General features: G+C 46.6%; 2 protein-coding genes and 1 non-coding gene across 10 annotated transcripts in view; 1 reads left to right on the forward strand and 2 right to left on the reverse strand.

Moving 5' to 3' along the window:
- MECR (mitochondrial trans-2-enoyl-CoA reductase) overlaps positions 1-17,767 on the reverse strand; it is a 30,280-nt gene extending 12,513 nt beyond the window's left edge. The window contains exons 1-3 of one of the 5 annotated variants that reach the window (XM_033115196.1): positions 17,532-17,767; positions 5,517-5,614; positions 4,929-5,060 (exon numbers count right to left, since the gene is read on the reverse strand). In XM_033115196.1, coding sequence (XP_032971087.1) covers positions 4,929-5,060; positions 5,517-5,614; positions 17,532-17,707 — 406 coding nt within the window. In that variant the 5' untranslated portion in view covers positions 17,708-17,767. Of the gene's footprint in view, positions 1-4,928; positions 5,061-5,516; positions 5,615-7,489; positions 7,531-17,320; positions 17,440-17,508 lie in introns of those variants that run through there. The other 4 variants (XM_033115197.1, XM_033115199.1, XM_033115198.1 and 1 more) reach the window with 4 other exon arrangements.
- LOC117027909 (U6 spliceosomal RNA) lies at positions 15,997-16,102 on the reverse strand. Its single transcript, XR_004424024.1, has one exon. It is a non-coding gene; the product is annotated as a U6 spliceosomal RNA (small nuclear RNA).
- A 6,225-nt stretch (positions 17,768-23,992) lies between the features above and the next one.
- Positions 23,993-24,804, forward strand: part of PTPRU (protein tyrosine phosphatase receptor type U) — a 78,232-nt gene continuing 77,420 nt past the window's right edge. For 2 of the 4 annotated variants that reach the window (XM_033114068.1, XM_033114062.1), the window contains exon 1: positions 23,993-24,188. In XM_033114068.1, coding sequence (XP_032969959.1) covers positions 24,116-24,188 — 73 coding nt within the window. In that variant the 5' untranslated portion in view covers positions 23,993-24,115. The remainder of the gene's footprint in view (positions 24,189-24,804) is intronic. The other 2 variants (XM_033114063.1, XM_033114064.1) reach the window with 2 other exon arrangements.

Raw genomic sequence — 24,804 nt, forward strand, 5'->3', positions numbered from 1 at the left:
AGGATTGGGTGACGGGTGGCAGGTCCTCACCCATGCAAGCAGGATCCTGTATAAAGCAGAGGGGACGAGGACAGACCTTGGAATCACATGCTTATTTAAGCCCTGGCTCTGCCAGGTACTCGCTAGGTCACCTCAGGGAAACTACCCGTAGCTTTGTTGGCAGTGAGCCAGTGCCTGGTGGCTGTGATGTCTCAGGGCCCTTGGCCTACACTTCCAAAGCTCCCGAATGTGTGCACTCACTATCCAGTTGCTGGGGTTGTAACAGTACCCTGGAACTACACTGCCAGGGTCGTAGGGGGAGTAAGGGGCAGGCTAGGTGACGACTAATCGTGCTGCAGGAGGGGAGAAACAACGTGCTTAAGGACCGGGAGTTGGGGATGGGAGGCAGGAACACTCTTTATCAACCGCTGTGTTAATCTCAGAGTATTTCTGTGGCTGAGGAAATAAGAGGCTGAAAAACTGAAGGATTCCTTTTGGAATCCAGGAGGTGCCTTGGCGTTTTCTGGGTTCACCCAGCCTGGTTTTCAAATCTTTTCTTTTTTTTTTTTGGTTTTCAAATCTTCACCACCCTCTTTATAATCATCACCCCCTTCATCTTCACCAACACTTACTGTACTCTGTGCCAAAGGCCCGGTGTATGGCTTTTATGCATGACATCAAGGGTGTCTTTTAATGGCCCTAAATAGCATGACAATGGGAATCCAGCCCTTGACACAGATTTCTGGGGCTTGGCAGTCCCTAATCCTCTTCTGGAGAGGACCTGGGTGGGAGGGGACAGCACCTCTGGTGAGCCCCAGGGTCTTTCAGGGTTTTAACTTAGAAACCCTCAGACTTGGAGTTGGACAGACCTGCTTAAAAACCCAGCTCTGCCACCCACTAGTTGTGTGACTTCAAATTCTCACTTCACCTTTTTTGAGTTTCATTTTTCCTGATCTCTGAAAGGCAGAGAATAACACTCATGTCGTAGTGTGATTAAACGCGATGGCATTTGCAGACATCATTGTGCCCAGTACGTAGCAGGTGTGGAACACTTCTTGGTTCCTTTTACTGACCCTAAGTCACATGCCCCAGCTCTGAGCGCTGTCATTTCTCATGCATGTGCCACTGACCTATAACCATCTCCATCTTCTAGTGCAGGGTCCGCCAACTACAGTCCATGGGCCAAATCTGGCTCACCAGATTTGATTTTTGTCAACGAAGTTTTATTGGAATATAGCCGTGCTCACTTTTTATGTATTGTTTATGGCTACTTACAACAACAAAGTTGAGTAGAGGCAGTCTGGCCTGCAAAGCCTAAAATATTTACTAATTGGCCCTTTAAGAAAAAAGTTTGCTGACCCCATGATGTAATGCATACAGAAATTCAGTGTTTGCAAAGATCGCTGCATGTATTCCCTCAGTTGAGCTGCTGTGAGTTGGTTGAGGTATGTGAGGTGACTATTGGCTCCATTTTAGAGACCAAGAAACTGTGACTTAAATGAGGTCATCCCGGGTAAGTGGGAGGAGAACCTGCATCTGATTCCCAGGCCAGTGCTTTCTCCTGGCCCGTGTTGCCTCAGAAGGGTTTTAAGTGTTTCTAATGAGGCATTCTCTGGCCCAGTCTCCCTTGGGACTGATTGGCTGGAAAAAGCTGGCTATGGGCACAGCAACCGCTGGGCAGCTCAGTACCATGAAAAATGACCACGATCTGCCCAGTTGAGGACTTATCTGCTTAATGATTGCCACTCTTACTAAACTACAGTCTTCACAAAAATACCATGTCTGTTCACTGCTGTATGCTACCATGTTTCCCCGAAAATAAGACCTATCCCGAAAATAAGCCCCAGTTAAGGTCGTCAGCCAGATGGAAGCATTTACGGTGTTTCCCCGAAAATAAGACCTAGTCGGGCCTTCAGCTCTAATGCATCTTTTGGATCAAAAATTAATACAAGACCCGGTCTTATATTACGTTTCGTAAGACCCGGTCTTATATTATAGTAAAATAAGACCGGGTCGTACATTAATTTTTGCTCCAAAAGACGCATTAGAGCTGATGGTCCGGCTAGGTCTTATTTTCGGGGAAACATGGTAGCATGCTATGACGATGTTCCAGAAGATGACATGACTGTATTTGAATAAGTGTAGATTGTTGTACATGAAAAAATAAAACATCCCCTGAAAATACGCCCTAATGCGTCTTTTGGAGCAAAAATTATACGACCCGGTCTTATTTTTGGGGAAATACGGTATAAGACCTGGTCTTATTTTCAGGGAAACACGGTAGAGCCCAGCACATTGCAGATGCTTACAAAATGTTTACTGAATAAACTGAGTTAATTATAGTCCCGACGATTATAAAATCCTCATCCTCTCCTACTGGCACCTGGTTTGAAAGACTCACCTTTTCTCCAGGGAGAAATCCCAATTCTGGCTAATCCTACCACCACCACCAGCCATGCAATTACCCATACACCTGGCAGATGTCCTCTATTCTTCTCTCCAAATCTAATTACTAAGTCCTGTTACTTGAGCTCTTAAATCCAACTGTCTTCTCCAGTCCTATGGAACTGTCTTGTTTAGACACTGTGTCTTGTTCAGAATGTTCTGAAGCCTGAACTGTTCAGCCACCTCCTTAGGGGTTTCCTGTCTCCACCCTCCACCTTTCCAGAGCATTCTCTGCATTGCACAAATCTGATCAAATCATTCCTCTTCTTAGCTCTTCACCAGGCCCCGTGAGCAGGGATGTGAGCCCGCCATGACTGGGTGCCAGCCTATGTCTCCAGCCTCACCTTGCTTCTCTCCCGTCACTCCTGACTCAGCCACTCTGAGATACCTGCAGTTCTGATGGTGCTGTGCCTTCCCCCATCACCAGACCTTTGCATGAGCTGTACTTCCTGCCTGGGAAGCCCTTCCTCACCCAGCCCACTGGCTGTGCTTCTACTCAGTCTTCTAGACGGAGTTCAAGCATCACTTTTCTGGGAAGCCTTTCCTAATGCTTCCCGAGATTGGGGACTCTTGCCTTTGCGTCCATCCTGTTATTATAACACTTATTATATTAAGTATTGTTTTCCTACTCCCAGCTGAGAGCACTTTGCGGGCAGACTGCCTGACATGTCAGGTTGTCCTTCACTCAACACGGGGGCTGGCCCAAAGCACCAGTCAGTACCCAGTGAATCCTTGAAGCTCTCAATTCGCTCGCACAGCTAGGCTCTTTCACTGCCAGGTGGCTGTAAGAGAAGGTGGAGCCATTCTTGGCAGCTTTCCTGATCTCAGAGAAGCAAAGAACTTCTAGTAGACTTCTGTTACTGTTTTTTCCTGTCTGATACCTTTTTCTTTCTAGACTACTCCTTCCGAACCTCTGGGGCTATCAACCACAGGGCCCCACTCTCTATACCACAGAGGTGGCAAAAGATTCAACTAGACAATTGGAGTGGCCCAACCCCCTTCCTCTGGTGACTGGTTCATGGATGAATGGGCAAGGACCCAGGTAGGGTTGGTTAGAGCCATTCTGGGGGTGGATATGGTCGTGCTGCACAGGTTGTGGAGGATGTACTCATTTGTTTGTTTTCAGGATGATGTAAACCTCAGGCTGCTGGCGATCATCTATGAAAGATATATAACAGAGTGGGTTTGAATCTTAGCTCCACCACTTATTGGCTGGGCGACCTTGGGTAAATTGCGTACTCCTTTACATTTACTGTTGTCTCATCTGCAAAATGGGAATAATAATAGTATCTATCGCATGCTGTGGGAACTATTGAGTTAAATATTTAAAGATGCTTAAAACAGTGCCTGGTGCAAAGGGAGTAGTCAATAAATATTTGTTGCTATTACTATATCATGATGTGGGCAGATCCCATCTGAGAACTAGTAAGAACAAGAGAAAGACGGAGCTCTGATATCATTGGGGTTCGCGGATCCAGCTCTGCCTGAAGCTTTCCATCTCTTACACTTCCCAGTTCCACAAACCAATTAACTTCTTTTTTTTGTAAAGCAAAAAGAAGTTGACTGTAAGGTATAACCCATAACTGTGTAAGGGTCCTCACACTAGGGTGTAGCAGGAAAAACAGAGGAGACAAGAGTCTGGTGAGCTCTCTTTCAGTGTGCGGCTTAAGTTTGGGCAAGGGCTTCTTTTTAAGCTTCAGTTCCTCATAGATCCAAAAGGGATGGATAATGTCTGCCTTGCTTCTCTCTCGTGGCTGCTGTCAGGATCCAGCTGTATAATTGCTTATGTCTCAAAAACCATCAAGGGTAAAATAACAAAATTCACCAATGACTCCTTACCATATAGAAAAGAAGACCCTAACTCTTAGCTTGGTGGCCCCACTACCTTTGTGACCTTCTTGATCACTATGCCGTCCTCTCCCATGTGCGTCTCCTCGGCCGGGGCTACACTGGATTTTCCACCATTTCCCAAACTCACCTTTGTGTCTTTGCTCATTTTGTTTCCTCCAAATGCAATGATTTTGGACTCCTCTTCACCTAACACAGTTCATCCTTTAAAGGTCTATTGCAATGAGCCTCCTCCAGGAAGCCCCGATCCTTCCCCAGCTTCCTGTGAGCTTGTAGCACTCCTTTTATTGACGTTATTGGTTTGGAGATTTCTTTAATTGGATCTTAACCTCCTAGAGGGCAGGGGCTGTCCTATTTGTGTCCCTCACTGTAGCTTACAGCAGATTTAGGGAGGTAGGGATTCAGAGAATCACAGCTCCCATCAACACAGGCTCAAGGAGATGAGAGGGCAGGTACATCACCTCTCGAGCGAAAGAAACAGAAATTCTGCTCTCCTTGTTCAGCTCCCATTTCTCCTGGAGGTAGGTATGTGGACTTAATAATAAAGCCTGCATTGCTTAGTTATTAGTTACACTGAACCAATGAGCAAACATTTACAGTGTGGGTGAAATAGGATCTGGAACAACGAAAGGCTGCAGACAGCTGGAGAAACTCACCCAAACCAGCATTTGCGGGAATCACCCAGTCTCCTGGCTTCAACCCAGTCACACTGCTGCCCACCGCTACCACCTGTCCAACACCTTCGTTCCCTCCAACAGCAGGCAGCTTGGGAAGGAGGCCATAGTTTCCTAAGGGAGAAGAGCACACAGGGTCATCCAGCGAAGCTTGGACAGTGAAGGCATGGCTGTTGGAGTCAGACTGAAGTCTGATCTGGGTTCTGCTTTTGACCAGCCGTGTTACTAACCAATCTCTCCGAGCTTTAGTTTCATTGATAAAGGGGGGTAATACTTTTTGGCATTCATGGTTCTGAGGAAGATTAGATAAGGTCATGTATGAAATGAGCCCAGCACATCGCGGGCACGTCACTATGGTTGGTTTACTCCCCACTGCAAACTTCCTAACTTTGGAAAAGCCTCACAATCCAGGGGGAGGAGGCCAGAGGGAGCTCACACAGTCTGCAGACTCTCACCTGGAGAACAGCAGCTGCTTATCACAGGAATTTCACACCCACATCTGAGGAATTAAAATGAGGAGGCGGCTAAGCAAAAAAGCCAATTAACATAAGCCACGCAAACCAAGGTTACCTTGGATCATATTGATATCAGATGGATTGATAGGGGCCGCCAGCATCTTCACATGGACGTCTGATCCACCCACAGCAGCTAGCTCCAGGTTCTTCAGTCTAAGCACAAAGCCAAAGAGCGCTGTTAATGTCACCCTGGCTAGACAGGGCATCTTTTGCTCAAATCATCTCTCCAAAGTAGGTCAGACAGCAACATTTTTGAGCTCCCATTGTGGGCCCAGGAATTCGGATTCTGCTAGAAAAGGGAAAGGTGCTGTTTGGAATTAGCACAAGACACAGATTAACTCTGTCATGACCTGCAAGTGGAAAATCCCTAGTGACCTCGCAACCCCACTGCCCGCTCTAGGACAGAAAATTGTTCGGAACTTCCGTTAGACTGGATTAGCCGTACGTTTTCCAAAAGTTGCTTATCAGAATCACCTGGTATGTTCTCCAATATACATTCTCAGGCCCCAGCTCTGAACTGCTGAACTAGATCTCCAGAGACGGGCACCCCAAGTACTTCTTAGGAACAAGCACAACTGGGAAAACCTGGCCTTGCTCATTTGTTCTCCCCTTTGTCCCCCTCACAATATACACAGGGGAGAGGAGACATTTCCGTTAGTTGCAGAGGGGGTGAGGGAAGTAGAGATGGCCTACATAGTTCAGAAACAAATTCCTGGATGATGGTGGTTCACCCCCTGGAGTGATGTCCCTTCCAGAGGAGGACTCTGGTCTGTCAGAAAGGACGCTGGACAGAGAGCTGAGCGTCTCAGGTGTGAAGCCCCACCATGTGATGGCGGTGTCACTCTGGGCAAGTTTCTTTCCTGCTCTAAGCCTCTATTTCTCCATTTGTGAAATGGGAGGTACTTTTTTGCAGCTGTTTCTCAAGCATGGAGAGGCATGGCCTCCTTTACTTTGGTCACCATCCAGTACAGGGATTCCCCAGACTGAGGTCTTGATCACTTCCAAGAGCCTCTCCCATTTCAAGTCTATGTGATAACTCCCTTTGTTCCTGGTGGGCCCTAGTCATCATGGGAACTTTGGTTAATGGGTGAAACCTGCTGCAGGGCTTTGGGGGGAGGCCCAGCCACAATGTCCGTGTGTTACTTTTGTTTTCTAAAAAAGGAGACTTGCAGCCAGAAAGCATCGATCAGTGTACTAGACTGGTGGGTCCCTGTGACTTTTTATTACCAGCTCCTGTCTTTCTCCATACCCCTGACTTCGTGTTTGCAATGTTTTTCTCTGCCCAAATGTTAAGTAATAATTCTCTTCATTTTTACTTACCAAAGGCACATATAACTGCCAACCAGAGGTTCTTAATATTAGGCAACAGTGTCACCATACTAAACTGATGTAATTCTACTCACTTCCTACAGAAATCTGAACTTTTAATTATACCGAAGGCTCCATCTTGGGGTAAAAGTGTGATTTTTAAGACATCTCTCATACTAATAGTGATAATGGTGGCAGGTATTTATGAGGTGTTTATTACACACCAGGTCCTGTGTTAAGGGCTTTAAATACATGACCTAAGATGCAATACTCCTGGGGGCAAAGTATTGATATTCCCATCTATCAAGTAGGAAATATAGGCTCCTAGAGATTATGAAATGTACACAGGGTAAGATAACTGGTCAGTGGAAGGGCTTCTCTACTTTCAAAATCGATGCTCTTTTTTACCTTCCTCTATGTCAGCATCCTGAAATAAGTCTGGGAATCTCCATGACTACCTATAAGGACCCCTTGGGATCTGGGGACCCCCATCTGGGGAACACCTGTACCAGATCATGACCAAAGTAAGGGAGGGCATGCCTCACCAGGATTGAAAAACACCTGCAAAAAAAAGAAAATGGAAACTCTCTACAGAAAATGGTTAACTAGGAAGAAGTTGATGATAAGGGCAGAGAAAATAAAGAAAGGGCTTTTTTTTTTTTTTACAGGTGGAGGAGGGGGAGTCCTTATCATAATAATCACTACTGTTAGAGTGCTTACCAGTGAGGCACTCTGCTAAGTGCTTTCCATGCCAGCTTTCTACTATTATTCTGATTTTATACCTGAGGAACAAAGACACAAAAGAGGTAAATAACTTGCTCAAGAGTACCAAAAATAGCTCTGATGTGAACCTGGCAGCCTGATGCTAGAGAAGCTAGATGGTTAGCGGCTCCCCTCAGACCAGGCAGTGGGCAGCGAGGTGAGCAGTACCAGGGCGTAGTGTGCGGGCGTGATCCTTGCCGGACAGGCCTGGGGAGGGGGAGGGCGCAGCAGCTCCCCGGCCTCCCCAGCACGCTAACCAGGGAGGCTCCTGCCAGACAATGAGGTTGCTCTGTGAATGCATGTGTCAGTCTGCATTCCAAAGAAAAACCCTGCACAGAGCCCATGGGCTATGGAAAGTGGCCCCTTTATATATATTATCTGTACTGCTTCTCTCTTGCATCTTGACAGATAATCAGATTTTTTCTGTAAGACACAAAGCCCATGCACTCAAGCTACTTAAAGACACTTTTTTTCTGCATGCTCTTGCCTCAGCCCAGACTTTTTTTTCCAGTTTCTCCATGAAGTGAGAAATTCAATTCGCCCTTTAAGACCCAGCTCACATTTTACTTCCCCTAAGACATCTTTTGACCCCCTTCTTAGCCCTGAACAAAATCACGTCATCCATTCTGAGTGTTCCCATTACACAGAAGGGGTGACCACACCACTTAAGACCATCTTACATGAGTTCATTGCTTTTTAATTTACAAAGCCTTTTCATACATTTTTTTCCCAATTGGTCACAAGGCAGAAGTTCACATTCCTTTTCGAAAAGTCTTGGGGTGCGAAGTACTTCACCGAGTTCAGAACCATGTATTATCTACACCCGCCCCCATGAGGGTGTTCTGATCATCATTCTATGATCAGACACATCGTTTTGCAGCCAAATGTATGAATATTCACACTAAATGAAATGAATAGTGATCATATAAAAACTTCATGTTGGAGATCAGGTTTTGCCTTCAAGAGTTATGAAAAAACAAAAACAAAACAAATAAAAACAACTGTCAGTTTTCAGAGCTTTTTGGATTTTGGAGTTGCAGATATGAATTTGGATTTGGATCCAAGTCTTTCAGACTCAGTTCGGGGTTCTTTTCACTGACCTGCTAGTTTTATAGTCAGAATGTTTGTGTATGCTGTCTCCCTATTAGATTGTGAGTTCCATGGAGGGAAGAGAGCTTTCAGTCTTAGCACAGTCCCTGGGACCAAAACAGGGCTCAATGCTTCCTAAAGAAATTATCCAATTTTCTTTTCTAGAGAGAAAATGTGGCATAAAAGTGCCAGTCATTTCGGGAACCAGCGGAGAGGCACAAACCACAGGGATTTAGCTATTAAGGCTTGTACTTGATCTTCCTCGTTCTGGGCTGCTTAGGAAAACCCTTGAGGGATGGGTGCAAATAAAAATGGAGATTATCCTTAAGAGAGTTCAGTCTAAGCAAAAACCCACAGCTCTTTTCCTCACAGGGAAGTACAAATCAAACATGCAATAAAAGTGCACTTTCTAAAAATCTAGATGACCATGGTCAAGATGAGAATACAGGTAGATCTCAGATCATAGATGAAGGGTAGAGCATGGGTTTGGAGTGAAATAGGCAGTTCTGGGTTTGAATTCTGCCTGTCAGTTACCAGCTAGACAAACCTCAAAATGCTTGTCTGTGAAATGGGGAGGACACTGGAACCTAGCTCACAGGGTTAATGAGTTCATGTACATAAAGCATTTGCTCGAGTACCTGATACACAGTAGATGATAAAGAAATGGCAGCTGTTACCAATGGTAGGAATACCCAAGGAAGCCTTTGAAATAATTGCCTGGCTATACTTCTGAAAAGGATCTTTGAATCACTGAAAGGAAGACAGCATTTTCTTGGAAAATTCAAGTAAATTTAATTCAACAAATGTTTAATGACAGTCCTACTAAGTGTCAGGTTGTGTGCCAGGGGTTTTAAAAACAAAAAGCCAACAAACCAAAATCTCCTGCCTGGGAGCTCGATGGTGTGGGAACTCACATCTGGGAGAAGTGCTATCTAAGAGCCTTTGTGGTACTACAGCTGACGGAGGGTTTTACCTGTGGAGGAAGAAAACAAAGGGGGAGCAAAAGGCTTTGGGAGAAGTGATAATTTTAATTGGGGCTCGAAGGATAAACAGGAATGTACTGGGTGGATGGAGAGAGGAAGGAAGGCTTCCCTGCCAGAGGGAATGACCAAGAATCTGAGCTGTCAGTAGACAAGGCAATAGGTGCAGTCTGGATTGGAGCCGTGGGAAGGTGAGGAGGATTGGATAACCTAGAATCTCTTAAATAAGTGGCACTGATGTTACCTGGTGACCAACTCCACATGGGGGGAGTGGGAAGTCTCTGATGGCTCCTGGGCTTCTGGTTTGGGCAAGACATAGGGAGGAAGGAAGGGTGGTTTGGAGTGGGGAGGAAGCTTGAAGCGGGTGGCCTGCAATATGATACGGGCGCTCTGGGTTGTGTAGGTGGAGTCCAGGGTACTCGGTAAACATGTTTTGCGTGATGGCTGGACAATTAAATGACAACTAATGTTGATAGTCTACTAAGCTCCAGGCATTGTGCTTAACATTTTATAGACCGCATGCTATTTGGTCCTCAAAACACCTATCTGGAGGGTGTTATCACCCCAATTTACAGATAGAAAACTGAAGCTCAGAGAAGTAAAGTAACTTGCACCGGGTTAAATTGTTACTAAGTGGCAAGACTTGATCTGAAGCTTGACTCCAAAGCTCAGGCTGCTGAACACTAATTTGTGGAATTCTCATCCTGAGGTATTATTAGGTATTCCCTGGGGTCCAATACATTTGGGAAATGCTAACAGGCCACTAACAGCCCCCCTATAAGATGCAGACTGCACATTAGAGTCGTAAAGCCTCTGAGAAGTCCTCCAATAAGGAAACCCATGTGGCTTCGTGCAATCCAGAGCTTCCAGAGTTAACTCGGCTGGGAACACTCTTTTCACAGCACACTGGATAACTGCCTGCCCCCCCCAAGACAGCAGTTTGAGGAGCCCTGCACTGGGCTACAATCTGCTCCCAGTTCTCTTCTTTGTTTTCTGGGGGGTCGATCGGCTCTGTGCCAGTTGGAACCCACAGAAGTGGGAGGGAAGGAGTCAGAGGGGCGAAGGACTAGGAGATGGACAGTTGAAGCCACAAATACAGGTGGGTGAAGGCGGAAGGCAGGCCTGACACATGCGGCTCGCTTGGGGGAGGTGTGTTGGTCCAGCTGCGTCTCACCAGGGAGACCAGCCCCAGCCTGCCCCATGGAATGCCATCAATACCACAGACACTGCTGCTCCTGCAGAGTTCTAACGGCGTCGTCAAGGATACCGTTCTGCCGAGACAGGAAGGAAAATGGGGCCGAGTCTGAATTCCAGGAGTTGGACTTTTTGGTGTAATGATAGCAATTTCTTCCTTGTTTTTTTTTTTTTTTTCAAAAAAAAAAAAAAACTCACCAAAGGAACTGGTGGCTGTGTTGTGGAGTACAAATGAGGCACCCAAACACAGCCTGACTAGATCTCAAGTCACTTCCCCAGGACGTTCAGGGCTTCCCCCTGTGAATGTAATGGCGCCATGCAACTCGGAGGGATGCCACTGTCTCCACTCAACAGATTCCAGGCTGGATAAGGTCACAATGGCTCCTTTGAGGCCGCGGCTGTACACCTGTGATGCCATATGAACTACAAGGGAGACAAAAGCAGGCAGAAGAAAGAGCCTTTTGAGAGGGGGGAAAAAGAGGCCAGCCCTCTGGGGACTGGCTCCGTTGTATGTGCTGTGTAAGGCGGGCACTCGCCAGCGCCGCGAAGATAGCTTTCCCGCCTGCTGCATTTAATTAGCGACCATTTGTACTTATCGTACATCTTCTACTCAGTCACCTCAAACCGGTCCATATCATTGGGAGCAGGAAGAACAGTCACAGACCACAGAGACTTTCTCATCTGCTTATTAGAGAGCCAAAAAATGTGTGTCCCGTTATAGGGCACTGGGTGACGGGAACCGACATTTACGTGGCTCTCCCTGGTCTGTCTGCAACCCCATGGTCACAGACAAGCCGCCTTCTGTGACTTAGTGAAATGCCTAGCGTGCTGGGTACATTGTTCTGAGTCTGATTAATAATTAATAACAGGGCATAATTGGGAAATGGTGGAGGAACAAAGTTCTTCAGCTCACAGCTTTTAACAGCTTGTCCCCTGCAGCAGGGGTCGCTGGCGGCCTCAGTTGGTAGGGTTCTAAAGGAGTCCTGAGCCCTCAGGGAAAGCTGCTTTTCCTGAGCAAAGCTCACCTGTTCCATGTTCCCTGGTGTGCCAGCTGCACCTGCTTGCCTCCCTGGGCCTCTTCTGGCTTCCGTGCCTCAAGGTAATCTTGCTCTCCTACCATCCAGGACTATTTGCACAATCATTTTGAATGGAAGGGAATCAGAGACTTAGGGCAACTTCTGGAAATTTCTACACAGGGTTGGCAAAGATACCCTCTCCCTACCTTCTCAACACCTTACTTTCCTTCAATTAGGATTACCAGGAAGCTTGTAAGCCCCGTAACAGTCTACATCTGCTGACATCAGGGTATTTGCTCAAAGGGAGCTTTAGAATCTCTGTGGCTCAGTTTGCTGAGGCCTAACTCTCCTTGTTACTCCAGAGAGCAGACTGGATCATGGCAGGAGGCAGAGTCCCTGCCTGCAGCTTTTGTCTCTTTGACAGCTCCAAAGATGACCATGTAGCCCTGCCTGGCTGGCTGCTGATTCTGTAATCAATCACGAGCAAAGGGGGCCCTTGGTGAAACCTTGTGCCCAGGACCCCAGATTTCTAGCCACAGCACTGCTCCTGGGAGGTTGCTAGAGCAACCACTGGCAAGCAGGCAGTCCAACTTCAGTTTCATGGAGTTGTCAGAGCTGGACAACTGTTGGATCCAAGAGGATTCATGTCTCATAACAATTTCCACGGCTGCAGTATTATGTGAAAAAAATGGTGAGGCCTCACCTTGTTTGGGCAGGAAAAAGTGCTGTGTGGGGAGACTATGGTTTTGAAGTATATGGAAAAGGGAGCGGTGAAGGTTTGTCACTGGCCAGAAGACAGGGCTGGGGGGACAGCATGAATGCTTGTATTTACCACTCCTGACCTTGCTCAAGCCCTTTATCAAAGAATAACTGAAAATACTGGAGACCAGAGTGATTTCCTTACTGTCATAATGAGTGACAGAGTTGGGACTAGAACCCAGGCCGGTCCCCAATGACCGACTCACCTCATGGCCTCTTTGCTTTTCCTTCTCTAAAATGAGGACCCTCCTACCCCATCCAGCGTGGGAAAGGCCTGGAACCATACCAGAGAGCTGCAAGACCTGCTAGGAGAGGGCCAGACAATCAAAACAACTTGGAGTTGCTCTGGGTGGCAGAATTCCTCCCAGAAACTCTGGACACAGGGGAAAGCCCCATCTATTGTGTGGCTGCTCAGAGGTGTTCCTGCCAGGTTTCAGCTCAGAGGCAAGAATGAGGAAACGAGGGTGCAAGGGATTGGCCCCAAACTCCACAACCTAGTGTGAAGTCCAGAAGGCAGGTCATGTACAAGTGTTACAGGATGTGGAATCGGGCTTGAGTTTGAATCCTGCGAACTCAGGCTCGTTTCAGCAGATACCTGCTTCGCAGAATTACATACTGAGTACACAGGAGGCATTTAATATTTGTTAATCAGACACACATTTTCTCTTCCCTCTGGGTTTTTGCACGTGCAGGTTTTTCTGCTTGGAACATTTCTCTACCTTTTCTCCTCATGTACCGCCCAGGTATGTATCTTCTGGGGACTCAACTTAGATCTCGTCTTCAGAGGAAGCTTTCTTTGACCACCCCAAGGGGGTTAGATACCACTTTTCTGGGTGTCCATAGCACTCTCAACTATCCCATTACAGCACTTACCCGCCTGGCCTATGGCCACCCGTCTCCTGGACTACAGTGTGACTTCCCTGAAAGCAAAGACCACAGATTATTCGTCTGATTCCTCAGTTCCTAGCAGTTAGTAGGCCCTCAAAGAATAAATGCTGACGAAATTACTAAATCAATGAGTTCTATTTCCTCCTCTTTCATTCACGACAATAAAAAGCTCCAGAAGACAAGACAAAACAAAGTCCCGGTTTTCAACCGAGTGCCAAAACAGAATGCTAAAATTTTTTCCCAAGTACTATAATTCTGGTTTAAAACCAAGTTACCAGCATAGAGTTGTGGATTTAAACACTGGCATCAACTGTAAAAAGAAGAAATCCCCTGAGAGTAAACAGTGCCCTACAGTGAGAACTCACTACCTACACAGCCTGGCTCCCCCACCACCTGCTTCCCCAAATTCCATCTGGCTCAGAGAATGGGTTTGTGTCCAAGGGTTTCACAGCTTCATTTCATTTTATGCTAGCAGCAGGCAGGTGAGAAAGCTGTAATGACCAGGAAGCCATTTTATGAAAGCTTTAGGATCCTGAAAAGGGGAGACAGAGGACAGTATTCTTACGAGGGTGGGGCTTGCCATTCCTCCGAAGAGTAGACTTGGGGTCGTCTGACTGACCTATAATCTCACCTTCTCTTTTGACCTATTTTATTCCCAATTTTATCCTCCATCTCATTCACAAAAAACATTTTGGATGGTGGGCATTGTTTTTTCAGGTCTACGTCTATATCAGGGACTTTTAGTAAAGGAACAACCTAGTTGTATGATCTTGGACTAGTGACTTTTAAGCTTCTCGAGCCTCAGTTCCCTTGTCTGTAAAATGAGGATAGCAAAGACCAAACTGGGTTCTTGTGAGTTTTAAATTCCAAAATACACGTGGAGAACTTAGCCCAATGCCTGCCACAGAGTAGGCATACACTATGAGAGCTGCTTTTACTATAAGACCCAGAAAATGCAACATTCTGAAAGGGGACTTTCAGGGACAAAAGGAAAGAGAAGGACACTGAAGTATCTGGGAACGATCTGACAGAGAATCCAGAACTCTGCACAAGGGGTAATGGCCTTGGGGACTTTTGAAATTCCTAGAATGTTTGTCACTCTCCCATGTTGTCATTTTCTCCTGCACATTCTTACTGCATTTAGATCAGTTCAATTCTTTAAATGAAAAAGGGACTAGTACGTAGGGGAGTCCATTTCGGAGAAAAAAGAAACTCTAAGAGATCAGGGAAAAAGGCTTAGCAGAGGGGGAACAGCTGCAACGTTTGGGGGCCAATAGGACAGAGAGAGGGACATTCAGAATGATGACATGAGAACGGGTAATTCCTGGAGCCTCGTTTTGAGAAGTTCCGCAACCCCTCAGACGCGAGCAGACGGTTCCCCGGTTCCTCCCTGCTGCTCCCAGCCCACACTGCCAGTGTGGAAACCTTACCGGTCTGGGGAAGGCTCTGCTTGGACTCTGGGTAGATCCAGGACCCCACCTGGTGTAACCTGACCCACATACCCCGTTACCAGGATGTTTAAAGGACACCTGATTCTTTTTGTGACACTGTGGTTACCCTAAACCGCCTAAGACATGACTACAAAGAAGAGAATCCGTCTCTGGCCTCAGTCCATACACGAACAAGTCAAGTCACCTGAATCTGGGTCAGAAGGGAAAGCTGCCGTTTTGGGGCAGAGGCAGAATTACTGCCGGCCTGACACTCCACATCCACAGGGAAATGGTTTTCATCCCTGGTCTGGGCATCACAGTCACTTGGAGAGCTTTACAAAACACAGATTTCGGGGCCATCCTAGACTTACTATGTACTTCAGGGGTGGCACCTGGGAATATGTCGTTTCAAAAAGTGCCATAGGTGACTGAGATGGGAAGCCAAGGTTGAACGCAATGCTTCATGGAAGTACCATGTTTTGAACTTCGGGGAAATTACTAGGGCTCCACACAAGGAGACAAGACAGCTGTCTTTTTTCCCTAAGTGGCATCTGCAACCAGTCTGTTCCAGCTTCCCTAGTCCTCCAAGCGGAGGTGATCGATCAGGAGGCAACTGCATTTAACTTCCCAGGCCTTTCCTCAGGGTCCCCAAACATCGGCGATGCCTTCCTCCTCACCACAGAACTCAACAAAAGGTGCACTTCTTACTGAATCAGATACAGATTTAGTAGCATTTTTGGAGCACCTGTTTTGTGGCAGGCCCTGCACACATAAATCACAAGCCGGCAAGAGAGGCATTACACGGTTCCTGTTTGGGGTGCATTCCTGGAAAGGAGTGCTCGTCAGAGCTTTACCAGCTCATTACAGCAGTGTTCATGGTGATTTATGACTTACGATCAACATACAATTTGGGGTTTATTGCTGATTTATTACTTATGAGCAACATACAAGTTGGTGTTTATTGACTGATGAGTCTTCTCAAAATTCTTTTGGTCACAATATTCAAATGGTGGAAGTGGCTAAACTGAATATATAACCTTGAATTTATCAGAATTTTATCCCTTTGGGCTGACCAAACATCCAGCTTGTCTTTTTTTTTTTTTTTAAGTAAAAATATAGACTGCTTCATGAATTTGTGTGCCATCCTTGTGCAGGGACCATGCTAATCTTCTCTGTATTGTTCCAATTTAATATATGTGCTATCGAAGTGAGCACTCGAGCCTATATTTTAATCATGAAAATAATTCCATTTGCCTATCCTCTGGAAAACAATCAAACCACCTGCTGGGAATCAAAGAGTTGTAAATAAAGGACTGCAGGGGAGTCTGCAGGGACTTTTTGGTGGACAGCAGCAGGTTGATCTCAGCTGATTAGCACTATGAGCGATGGCTGTATTGTCTCAATTGTAAAGGTAATGAAACCAAGGTCCAGAGAACCTCAGTAGCTTGTCAAACACATACACAGATATGACAAGGACAAAGATTTGACCCCAGGTCTTCTGAGTTCCAGATCAGCGCTTTTATTTTAGCTCCACTATAGTGACTCCACTAGCCCTTTTGAATGGCTATAGAGGCAGACCCTGGAGATATTGTGGGTTCAGTTCCAGACACCTCAGTATAGTAAGTATAGCAATAAAGCGAGTCGTAATCTTTGCTGGTATAGGGAGTTGCCTTCAACTGGTAAGAAACCCGACATCTGTAAAGCTCAATAAAGCGAAGTGCAATAACACGAGGTATGCCTATAGTTACTTATGTGCAGATTTATAACGGGTGACAATTCACATACTGTTTTTATCAGCCACGGGTAAAAATCGTAGATTAAAATCTAACAGAATTTTAAGAGGATATAATTATAAAAGTAATGAGGACTCAGAGGAGCTGAGTGAATTGTCCAAGATCAAATTGCTACTAGGAGGCTGAGTCTGTATTTGACTTTAGGTCTGTGTTGGCTTCAAAACAGGAGCACTTTCTAACTAGTTACAGGCACATACAGAGCGCAGTGGAGAGGAAATCTCATGAGAACAGGAGTCAGAAGCCACGGATTCCCACCCCTGGTCCAATCTTTATTAGTTATAGCACTTCTGACAAGTCCCTTGTCCTCCGTAAAATGGAAACAATGATCTCTGACTTAACTTTACTGAGAAGTGACGATCCAAATGTAAAAGTATTCTGAAAAGCCGCTCCAAAAAATAAAGAAGGTAAGAACTCAGGCAGATCAGTCAGTCAGACCTGGATTCAAATTCAGACCCTGCTTCTTCCTGGCTGTGGGACTTCCGGCAAGTGATGTGACCTCTCCTACGCCTCAGTTTTCATATCTGCAAAGTGGGGCTACATCAAGTACCTATCCCAAAGGTTGCATTAAATGAGCTCATCCATTTACACAGGTTTTACCTGACACAGTAGTACTCGACCAAAAAACGTCAGCCATTATTACCGTTATAATTGTGCCTCTCGGGTCTTCAACTTCTTCGAAGTACGGACTTTCTGACCTACCAAACGTGCCCTGGGCATCAGTTTCGGTCCTATTATTCTCCACCTTCCTCCTCGGACCCTGCCCCGCCCTTCCCAGTCCCCCTTCTCCACAGCCGTCCTCAAACCCTCCAGGAACCCCAGTCCCCTTGCCTCCTTCCGGCGCCGTCTCTTACTCGACGACGTTGGTTGGGTGCCCGTGGTCCCCGTAGACCAGAGCCCGGACCCGGGAGGGCTCGGCAGATGCGGAGAAGGAGGCAGCCGCAGACCGACGGCGGCCGCAAGCGCGGAGCAGGGCCCGCAGCACCTGGGCCCGGCCTCGCGCCCCCGACAGCGCGCGACAGACCCACATGTCGGTTCCAGTCAACTCAGTGCCGGACGCCCGGGAACGTCATCTTCCCGCGACTGCGCGCTCGTTCCCCGCCTCCACCCCCGCCGCGTGACCACGCCCCTTGCTCTCTTTAAAGGGCCGTCCCCTTCCTCTGCTGCCCGCGCGGTGGCGCCTGGTGAAACCGTGCGGGGAGCAAGGGGCGGGCGGGGGAGAGACCTGTGGGAGTCGCAGAGATTTGGAGCTCGCCAAAGTTGGCCTCCTAATAAGGAGAGGCTGAGACTGACCCAAAGCTGTGCCTACAGTCTGCGATTTGGTGTTTGATTTGAGGGAAGACATTTCCTCTCTCCTGGCCTCAGTTTCTCCTTCTCCCCACCATTTATGAGTGCTCACTGTGCCAGGCCCTTCAAGGCATTATCTCATTTAATTTCCACTATATTCTAAAAACACAGGGAGGCAAAGCTTACTTCCCTTACACTGATTGTAGTACATGTAAGCTGATGTGGAGACAAGAGTATTGGGTTTGGAGTTAGAAGATTTAGATTCAAATCCCCGTCCTGCGGTTTCCTAGCTTAGCCACCTTGGGCAAGTGACTGAAACTCCGAGTCTGTTTTCTCATCGGTACAAAGGGTAGAATACACCTCCTTCAAGATTGCTCTGAGGATTGGTTGAAACAATAGCGTAATGTTATCTTGGCTGGGAAAGCACTTTGTAAAACGCTAAGTGTGTGCAGATATAAGGGAGGGATCACAAGGAGGAGGTCCCCGTCTCAAAATGCTCACAGTATAGAAAGGGATTCAGTGGGACAATCGAAGTGCTTTGTAAAAAGATGTAGCCCAGTAAAGACACTGGATCATATTTTTGGTGAAGACATGAGCATAACTAAAACCCCAGTTGAATGTTAGAGCGTGGTAGAGGGCACTGCTGGAGTCAAGGAAAGAGGTGCTCTGGGAGGGGGATGGGACTGGGGTAGAGGTTCCTGAGGAGGTGCTGTTGGAGCCAGTCCTGTGACTCAGAAATCTCCCAAATGCATAAAAACCACCCTAGGTTCCATCTCAGACCTACTGCGTTAGAGCCTTGGAGAGGGGTCCAGGAATGTACATTTCTTATAAGCTCACAGGAATATTCTGATGCAGGTGATCCAGGGAACAGATTTTGAGAAACACTGAGCCAGGGCTTTGAAGGATAAAGACAGTTCCTTTCTCTGGATTTTGTTGACCCAAAGCTTGCCAACTCGGAGCCTTTCCTCTGAGGAAGAGAAGAAAGCAAAGTGCTGTGATGAAGGATGCAGGCTGGAGTCTGGTACATCTGGATTTGAGTCCTGGCTCTGCCACTTTTCAGCCATTTGATTTCGGAAAAGTCACTTCGCCTCTCTGCGTCTCCATTTCCTTATCCTTAAAATGAAGGAAATAATAGTGTCTGTTTCAAGACTGTTGTGGGGATCAAGTGAGATATTATTCACTTCACTTGAAGCACTCAGCACAAGAATGCATGGCACATAAAAGCATTTGATGAATATTGTTAGGGGGTCACTGTGAAGATTAAATGAGAAATATCACATGTAAAACACCCAGACTAGGGTCTGGCTCATAGTATGTGCTCAAAAAGTGCTTGTACTTGTTTTTATATAGAGAAAGTCGGTGTCCCATGATGGATGAAAGACTTAATCCCACACTGGGCGTGCGCATGTACACACACACACACACACACACACACACGCTACCCAGTCTTGCTTATCTTCTATTTTCATGGTGACACATACACAGGTCAACTTCTGTTGGAAGACTTTCTAGGTGACATTGAGCTGTTGACATTATCTTCTGTACCAAATTGGCTCCTTTCACTTCCCTGGGCAGCCTGGCCAGGAAGCCTGGAAAATCATCCAGCCAGTCTTCTTCCTCAGGGCTGGCTTGAGTCTCCCCATCCATCCTGATAACCCTCACTTTTGGTCCTGGCCATCAGCTCTTATTCGAACTATGTCAACAGCTTTCTTCCTGAGATCCTCTCCCTTCTTTCTCCCTCTCCAATTCCTTCTTTTTCAGGCCTCCAGAATGATGTTTTTCCTCCTAACAGAAAGACCAGGTTTTGTCTTTCCCTTGCTTGAAATCCTTCTGTGACTCCCCAATATTGAGGGAGAACCAGAGGCTACAGTTCTTTGTAGAACATCATGAACTATTGATATATTAAAATTGTAAACAAAGCTATGATTCTATGCTAATTCTATCCTTCTTTCACACTATTGGCACGTACTAAAAATCTTCAGAAAAATTTATGGAGGAAAAACACCTTAAAATGTAAAAGTTATATTCATTGTAAGTAATCTCCTGTTTTGCAGATTAGAAAAATATGACTATGGTTTTAATTCGAAGGCAATCCCCAACTTGAGCACCTGAGTCTCCCTATGGGCAAGTTTGAGAACCACTGATCTAGGGGTTCGAGTCCAATCACCCTGACCTTGCATAAGACCTTTGCACTTTGACTCCTACAGTGTCTTTATCTTCTGCTGTTGGACTGTGCATAGTCTATGAGTGATCCAATTGCACCTGATACCCACTTTACCCTGTACCTCCATGTCTTGTGCCTTTATTTAGCTTGCTCCTTCTGTCTGAAAGGCTCTTCCCTGCCTTGCTTATCTGGGAAACTCTGGGTTCAAATATAATTTCTTTGATGCTATTTCCCAATCAAAGGTTGACTTTAGGCTGAGTCAACCCCTGCAGCCTTTGTGTTTTCTCTGAACTGGTGTTATGGCCGTTAGGACTCAGTCTCTTATTTATTCATGTGCCCATTTCCTCCTCCAGGCAAGAGAAGAACCATGTTTGGTGCATCTCCATGACACCAGCACCCAATATAGGGCCTGGCACAGGGTAGGTGTCATAAATATTCTATGAGTTGAAAGTAATTGAATTTCCCCATGGCCTGGCCCTGTCTGTGGAGCCGTCTCCTTTTCCTTAGATTTGGGTCATTCCAGGCAGGGACTTTCCTTTTCCCTTCCCTCTTCTTTCTAGGATTATAGAACTTTGTGGTCTTTTTCAAGTGAAGCAGAATGTTCTCTTTTCATCTGTTGCTTAATTCTTTCTCCTTCCATCGGGGTCTGTCCTGCAGACTTCCCCTGCACAAAGAATGGAGGGGTGTGGAGTCAGTCAGGTCTAGGTTTGAGTCCTGGGCCCCCATTTACTAGCTGTGTGACCTTCGGCAAATGCCTTATATTCGCTGAGCCTTGCTTTCCATATCCAAAAAAAGTGGAATCAGTGGTAAAACCTTGTCACAAGGTTCCTACAAGAGTCCTCTGCAAACAGCAGCATTCTTGGTTGTCTCTGCTGTTGACCAGATTTCTCTACTTGAGTTTCCTTTTCTGCATAGTCCTTTCTGTCTCTTCTCTGCTCCGGCATCTCTCTGGCTCCATTTCTTCCCCATCACTTTTTTTTTTGCTTCTGTCTCTCTCCCTGAGACTCTCTCTATTTAATTATCTGTCCTTGGTTCTTGCCTGCTGTCTTTTTGGCCCTTCCTGGCTCAGCCTGGAACTCATCGGTGCTCAGAAAAGAGGAGACCAAGAACCCAGGAGCCTGCAGCCCTGCCTCCTGTAGGCCCAGGGCAACCTTGGCTGTGCCAACCTCATGGAGCAAACAGGGAACTAAGACAGTGTACAGGGAGGCCTAGATACACCTTGAACTTCTAGGCTCCGTCCAATGTCACTGCCCGTTAATTAGACCCATTTGCCCATTCATCTCTGCCTCCGCAGCCTGTTCTCCATTTGGCTCCTTGGGGAACTTTTTTTTTAAATAAAAATGAGAGGTCAAAACTTTTTCCATTTCTGCTTAATGCTTCAATGGCTTCTCATTACTCTTAGGGTTTAACCCAAAGCCTCATGGTTTTTTATATGACCTGCAGGCCCTGCCAGCCTCTCCAGCTATACCTGTCTCCACTTTTCTCCCTACCCACTCCATTCCAGCCACCTTGGCCTTGCTGTCCTCAAAGGCACAAGCTTCTGCCTTTGCACAGGCTGTCTTCTCTGGCTGCAGTGTTCCTCCTCAGTGAGTGCATGAGGCTAGCTCCTTCTCATATTTCAGGTGTCATCTCAAATGTCACCATGTCATTTCTTCAGGGAATCCCTCTCAGATCACCGTAACTAAAGTAGATCCCCCACCCCTCCAATTGTTTATCACGATACTCCATTCATTTCCTTCAGAGTACACATCTTAGATTGTAATTATGTATTTATTTGCACATTTTCTATTGGCATCTCCCACTAAAATATGTCATGAGGGCAAAGACAATGTCTACATTCATTCATTCATTCATCCATCCATCCAATATTTATTAAGCACCAACTACATAGCAGATACCAAGCACTGGGATACAAGACAGAGTCCTTACCCTTAGGGAGCTCATGTTCTAGAGGTGGAGAAAAATAATGAATACATCATATACTAGATGCTCTGTTTAAAACTGCAGTAATCTCTTTTCCCCTTCACTCTTTCTCTCCCCTATTTCTCTGGTATATCACTGTCTCATATACCATGGAATTTGCTTTTTTGGGGGGTTGTTTATTGTTCTTGTTTTATCACTGAAATGTAAGCTCCCTGAGGGTAGGGATTTTTGTCTGTTTGATATCTTCAATTTAGCTTATAGTAATTTTGAATAAATGCGTCAGTATCCAGATTGGTTCCAGATGGAAAGCAGGTCTCAGCCCCAATTCAATTCAAGACAGATGACCTTGATTCAAATCTTGGTGCTGCTGCCTACTAATGCATAACCTTGGAAAAGTAACTTCTGTCTCTGTAGCTCAATTTCCTCAACTGTATAATGGGAACGATAATGGTGAGGATTAAATGAGCCCATGTGAGTTAAGCACACAGGTGTCTGGTCTTACATAGTAATGGATAACTAGTTTGTGGTCTTTGTACAGGGCGTATACAGGATAGGGGCCTAAATAACACTTAACCTGTGTAGCCAGAGGGCAGACTAGAACCAATGAGAGTGAGGGAGGGCAGCGGACTTCATGGCACGAAAAGGAAGAACTTTCTAAAAGTTGGCATTGCAAGGAGAAGTAAACGAATCCACTATCATAGTTGAAGACTTCAACACCCCTCTGTCAGAAATGAACATTTCCCGCAGGCGGAAAATCAGTAAGGACATAGCTGAATTCTGTAACATCATCAATCAACTGGATATAATGGGTATCCATAGACTGCTTCATCCAACAATAGCAGAATACACATTTTTCAAAACCTCACTTGTAATATTCTGCAAATAGGCCACATTCTGGTCCATCAAACACACCTTAACAAATTCAGAAGACTAGAACACATACACTGAGAGCTCTTAGACCACAATGGAATTAAACTACAAGTCAGTAACAGAAAGGTACATTGAAAATCCCCAACTATTTGGAGATTAAAGATTAAGTAACACACTTCTAAATAACACATGGGTCAAAGAAGAAAGCTCAAGAGAAACTTAAAAATATTTTGAACTAAATGAAAACAAAAACACAACTTATCAAAATTTGTGGGATGCAGCAAAAGCAGTGCATATAGGGGAATCTGCAGCACAGAATGCATAAATAAGAAAAGAAGAGAGATCTAAAATCAACCATCCAATCTTCTGCCTTAGGAAACTAAAAAAAGAAGAGCAAATTAAATCCAAAGGAAGCAGAAGAAAAATAATAAAAAATTGGAGCAGAAATCAGTGAAACGGAAAACTGGAAATCAATAGAGAGAAATCAACCAAACCAAAAGCTGATTCTTTGAAAAGATCAATAAATCAATAAGCCTCTAGCCAGACTAACTAAGAAAAGAAGAGAGAGGACACAAATTACTAATATCAGAAATGAAGGGGCGGGGAATCACTACAGATCTCACGGACATTAAAAAGATAACATGACCAACTCTAAAAGCTAGCATTTCCAAAGACCCAACCACCAGCTATTGGTAGGTGATGAGCGCCCGTCCTGGGAGGTAGGTATGAGCGCACATTTGGAGGAGTCTAGGTAGAGGGGATGATCTACCTAGCATCAGACAGTGTAGAGTGGCGGGGTTTCTTTGGGTCTCTGTCTCTGAGAGCACTGTGCGAGAGGTAGGCGTGGGCAGTGAGCTTGCTCGCCTGAGAAGGTCGACGCCAGCTCAGTGCAGAGGCCGGTGGGGTCCAGGCCCAGCTTGGGACCTCCAGGAGTGAGTACAGAAGTGGGGGAGGGGCGCGGGAAACCTGAACGGGCAGCGGCACGAGCGACTGCCAGCAGGGGGCGCCGCGAGACCGCGCAAAGCGCAGCCGGGTCTGACGTCAGCGCCCCGCTTGCTTGGGCTCCCGCTCTGGACTCCACGCCAGTCCCGCTCCGCGCCGCGCTGCTTCTCTCCGGCTCTGGCTCGCCTCGGGCTCGGCTCGGGCTCCGGCGGTGCCCCCCGCGTCGGGCCCCGGGGCAGGCGGCGGCGCATCATGGCCCGCGCCCAGGCTCTCGTCCTGGCGCTCACCTTCCAGCTCTGCGCGCCGGAGACCGAGACTCCGGCAGGTAAGCGAGTGTCGGTCGGACCAAGCTTGCCCCGCGGAGTCCCCGGGCCCGTGGCGTAGATCGGCAGAAAGTGTGAGTGTTGGGTGACCGGGCGTTGCGAGCCTACTCCCTGTGTGTGTCTGAGTGTTGAATGTGCGATCCTGTGCTCAGGATGTTCTGTGTCTGCGAATGTTGTGTGTCCGTGAGTTGTGTGTGCAAGAAAAGGTGCTGTGTATGTTGTGTGTCCACGAGTATGATGGAGTGAATGTTGTGTGCATCGAGGCGTTGGGTGTGAGCTGAGGGTCTGTGTGTCTGCCAGTGTGTAGTATTTGTGCGGCCAAGTAGGATGTGTGTCCGTTGTGTGTGCATCTGAGTTTGCTTGTGTGGCCGGAGTTGTATCTGCTATGTGTTGCATTTGTTTGCATTTTGTACGCCGTGGCAGGGAGAGCTGTTTGTTGTGTGCTGAGACTGTGTGGTGTGTTTGTGTTATGCGTGTGGCCGAGAGTGTTCCGTGGATTTTTGCCCGCGTGTGGATCAGGGAACGCGTGTGTGGTGTGTGTGCTTGTGAGATCCGTGTACGTGTGTGAAGGCGTGGGAACGGGCCCGGAACGTGTGTCGGTGCGCTGTGTGCGCGATG

This window comes from Rhinolophus ferrumequinum, chromosome 9 (genome assembly GCF_004115265.2).
Source record: "Rhinolophus ferrumequinum isolate MPI-CBG mRhiFer1 chromosome 9, mRhiFer1_v1.p, whole genome shotgun sequence".
NCBI classification, from domain to species: domain Eukaryota; kingdom Metazoa; phylum Chordata; class Mammalia; order Chiroptera; family Rhinolophidae; genus Rhinolophus; species Rhinolophus ferrumequinum.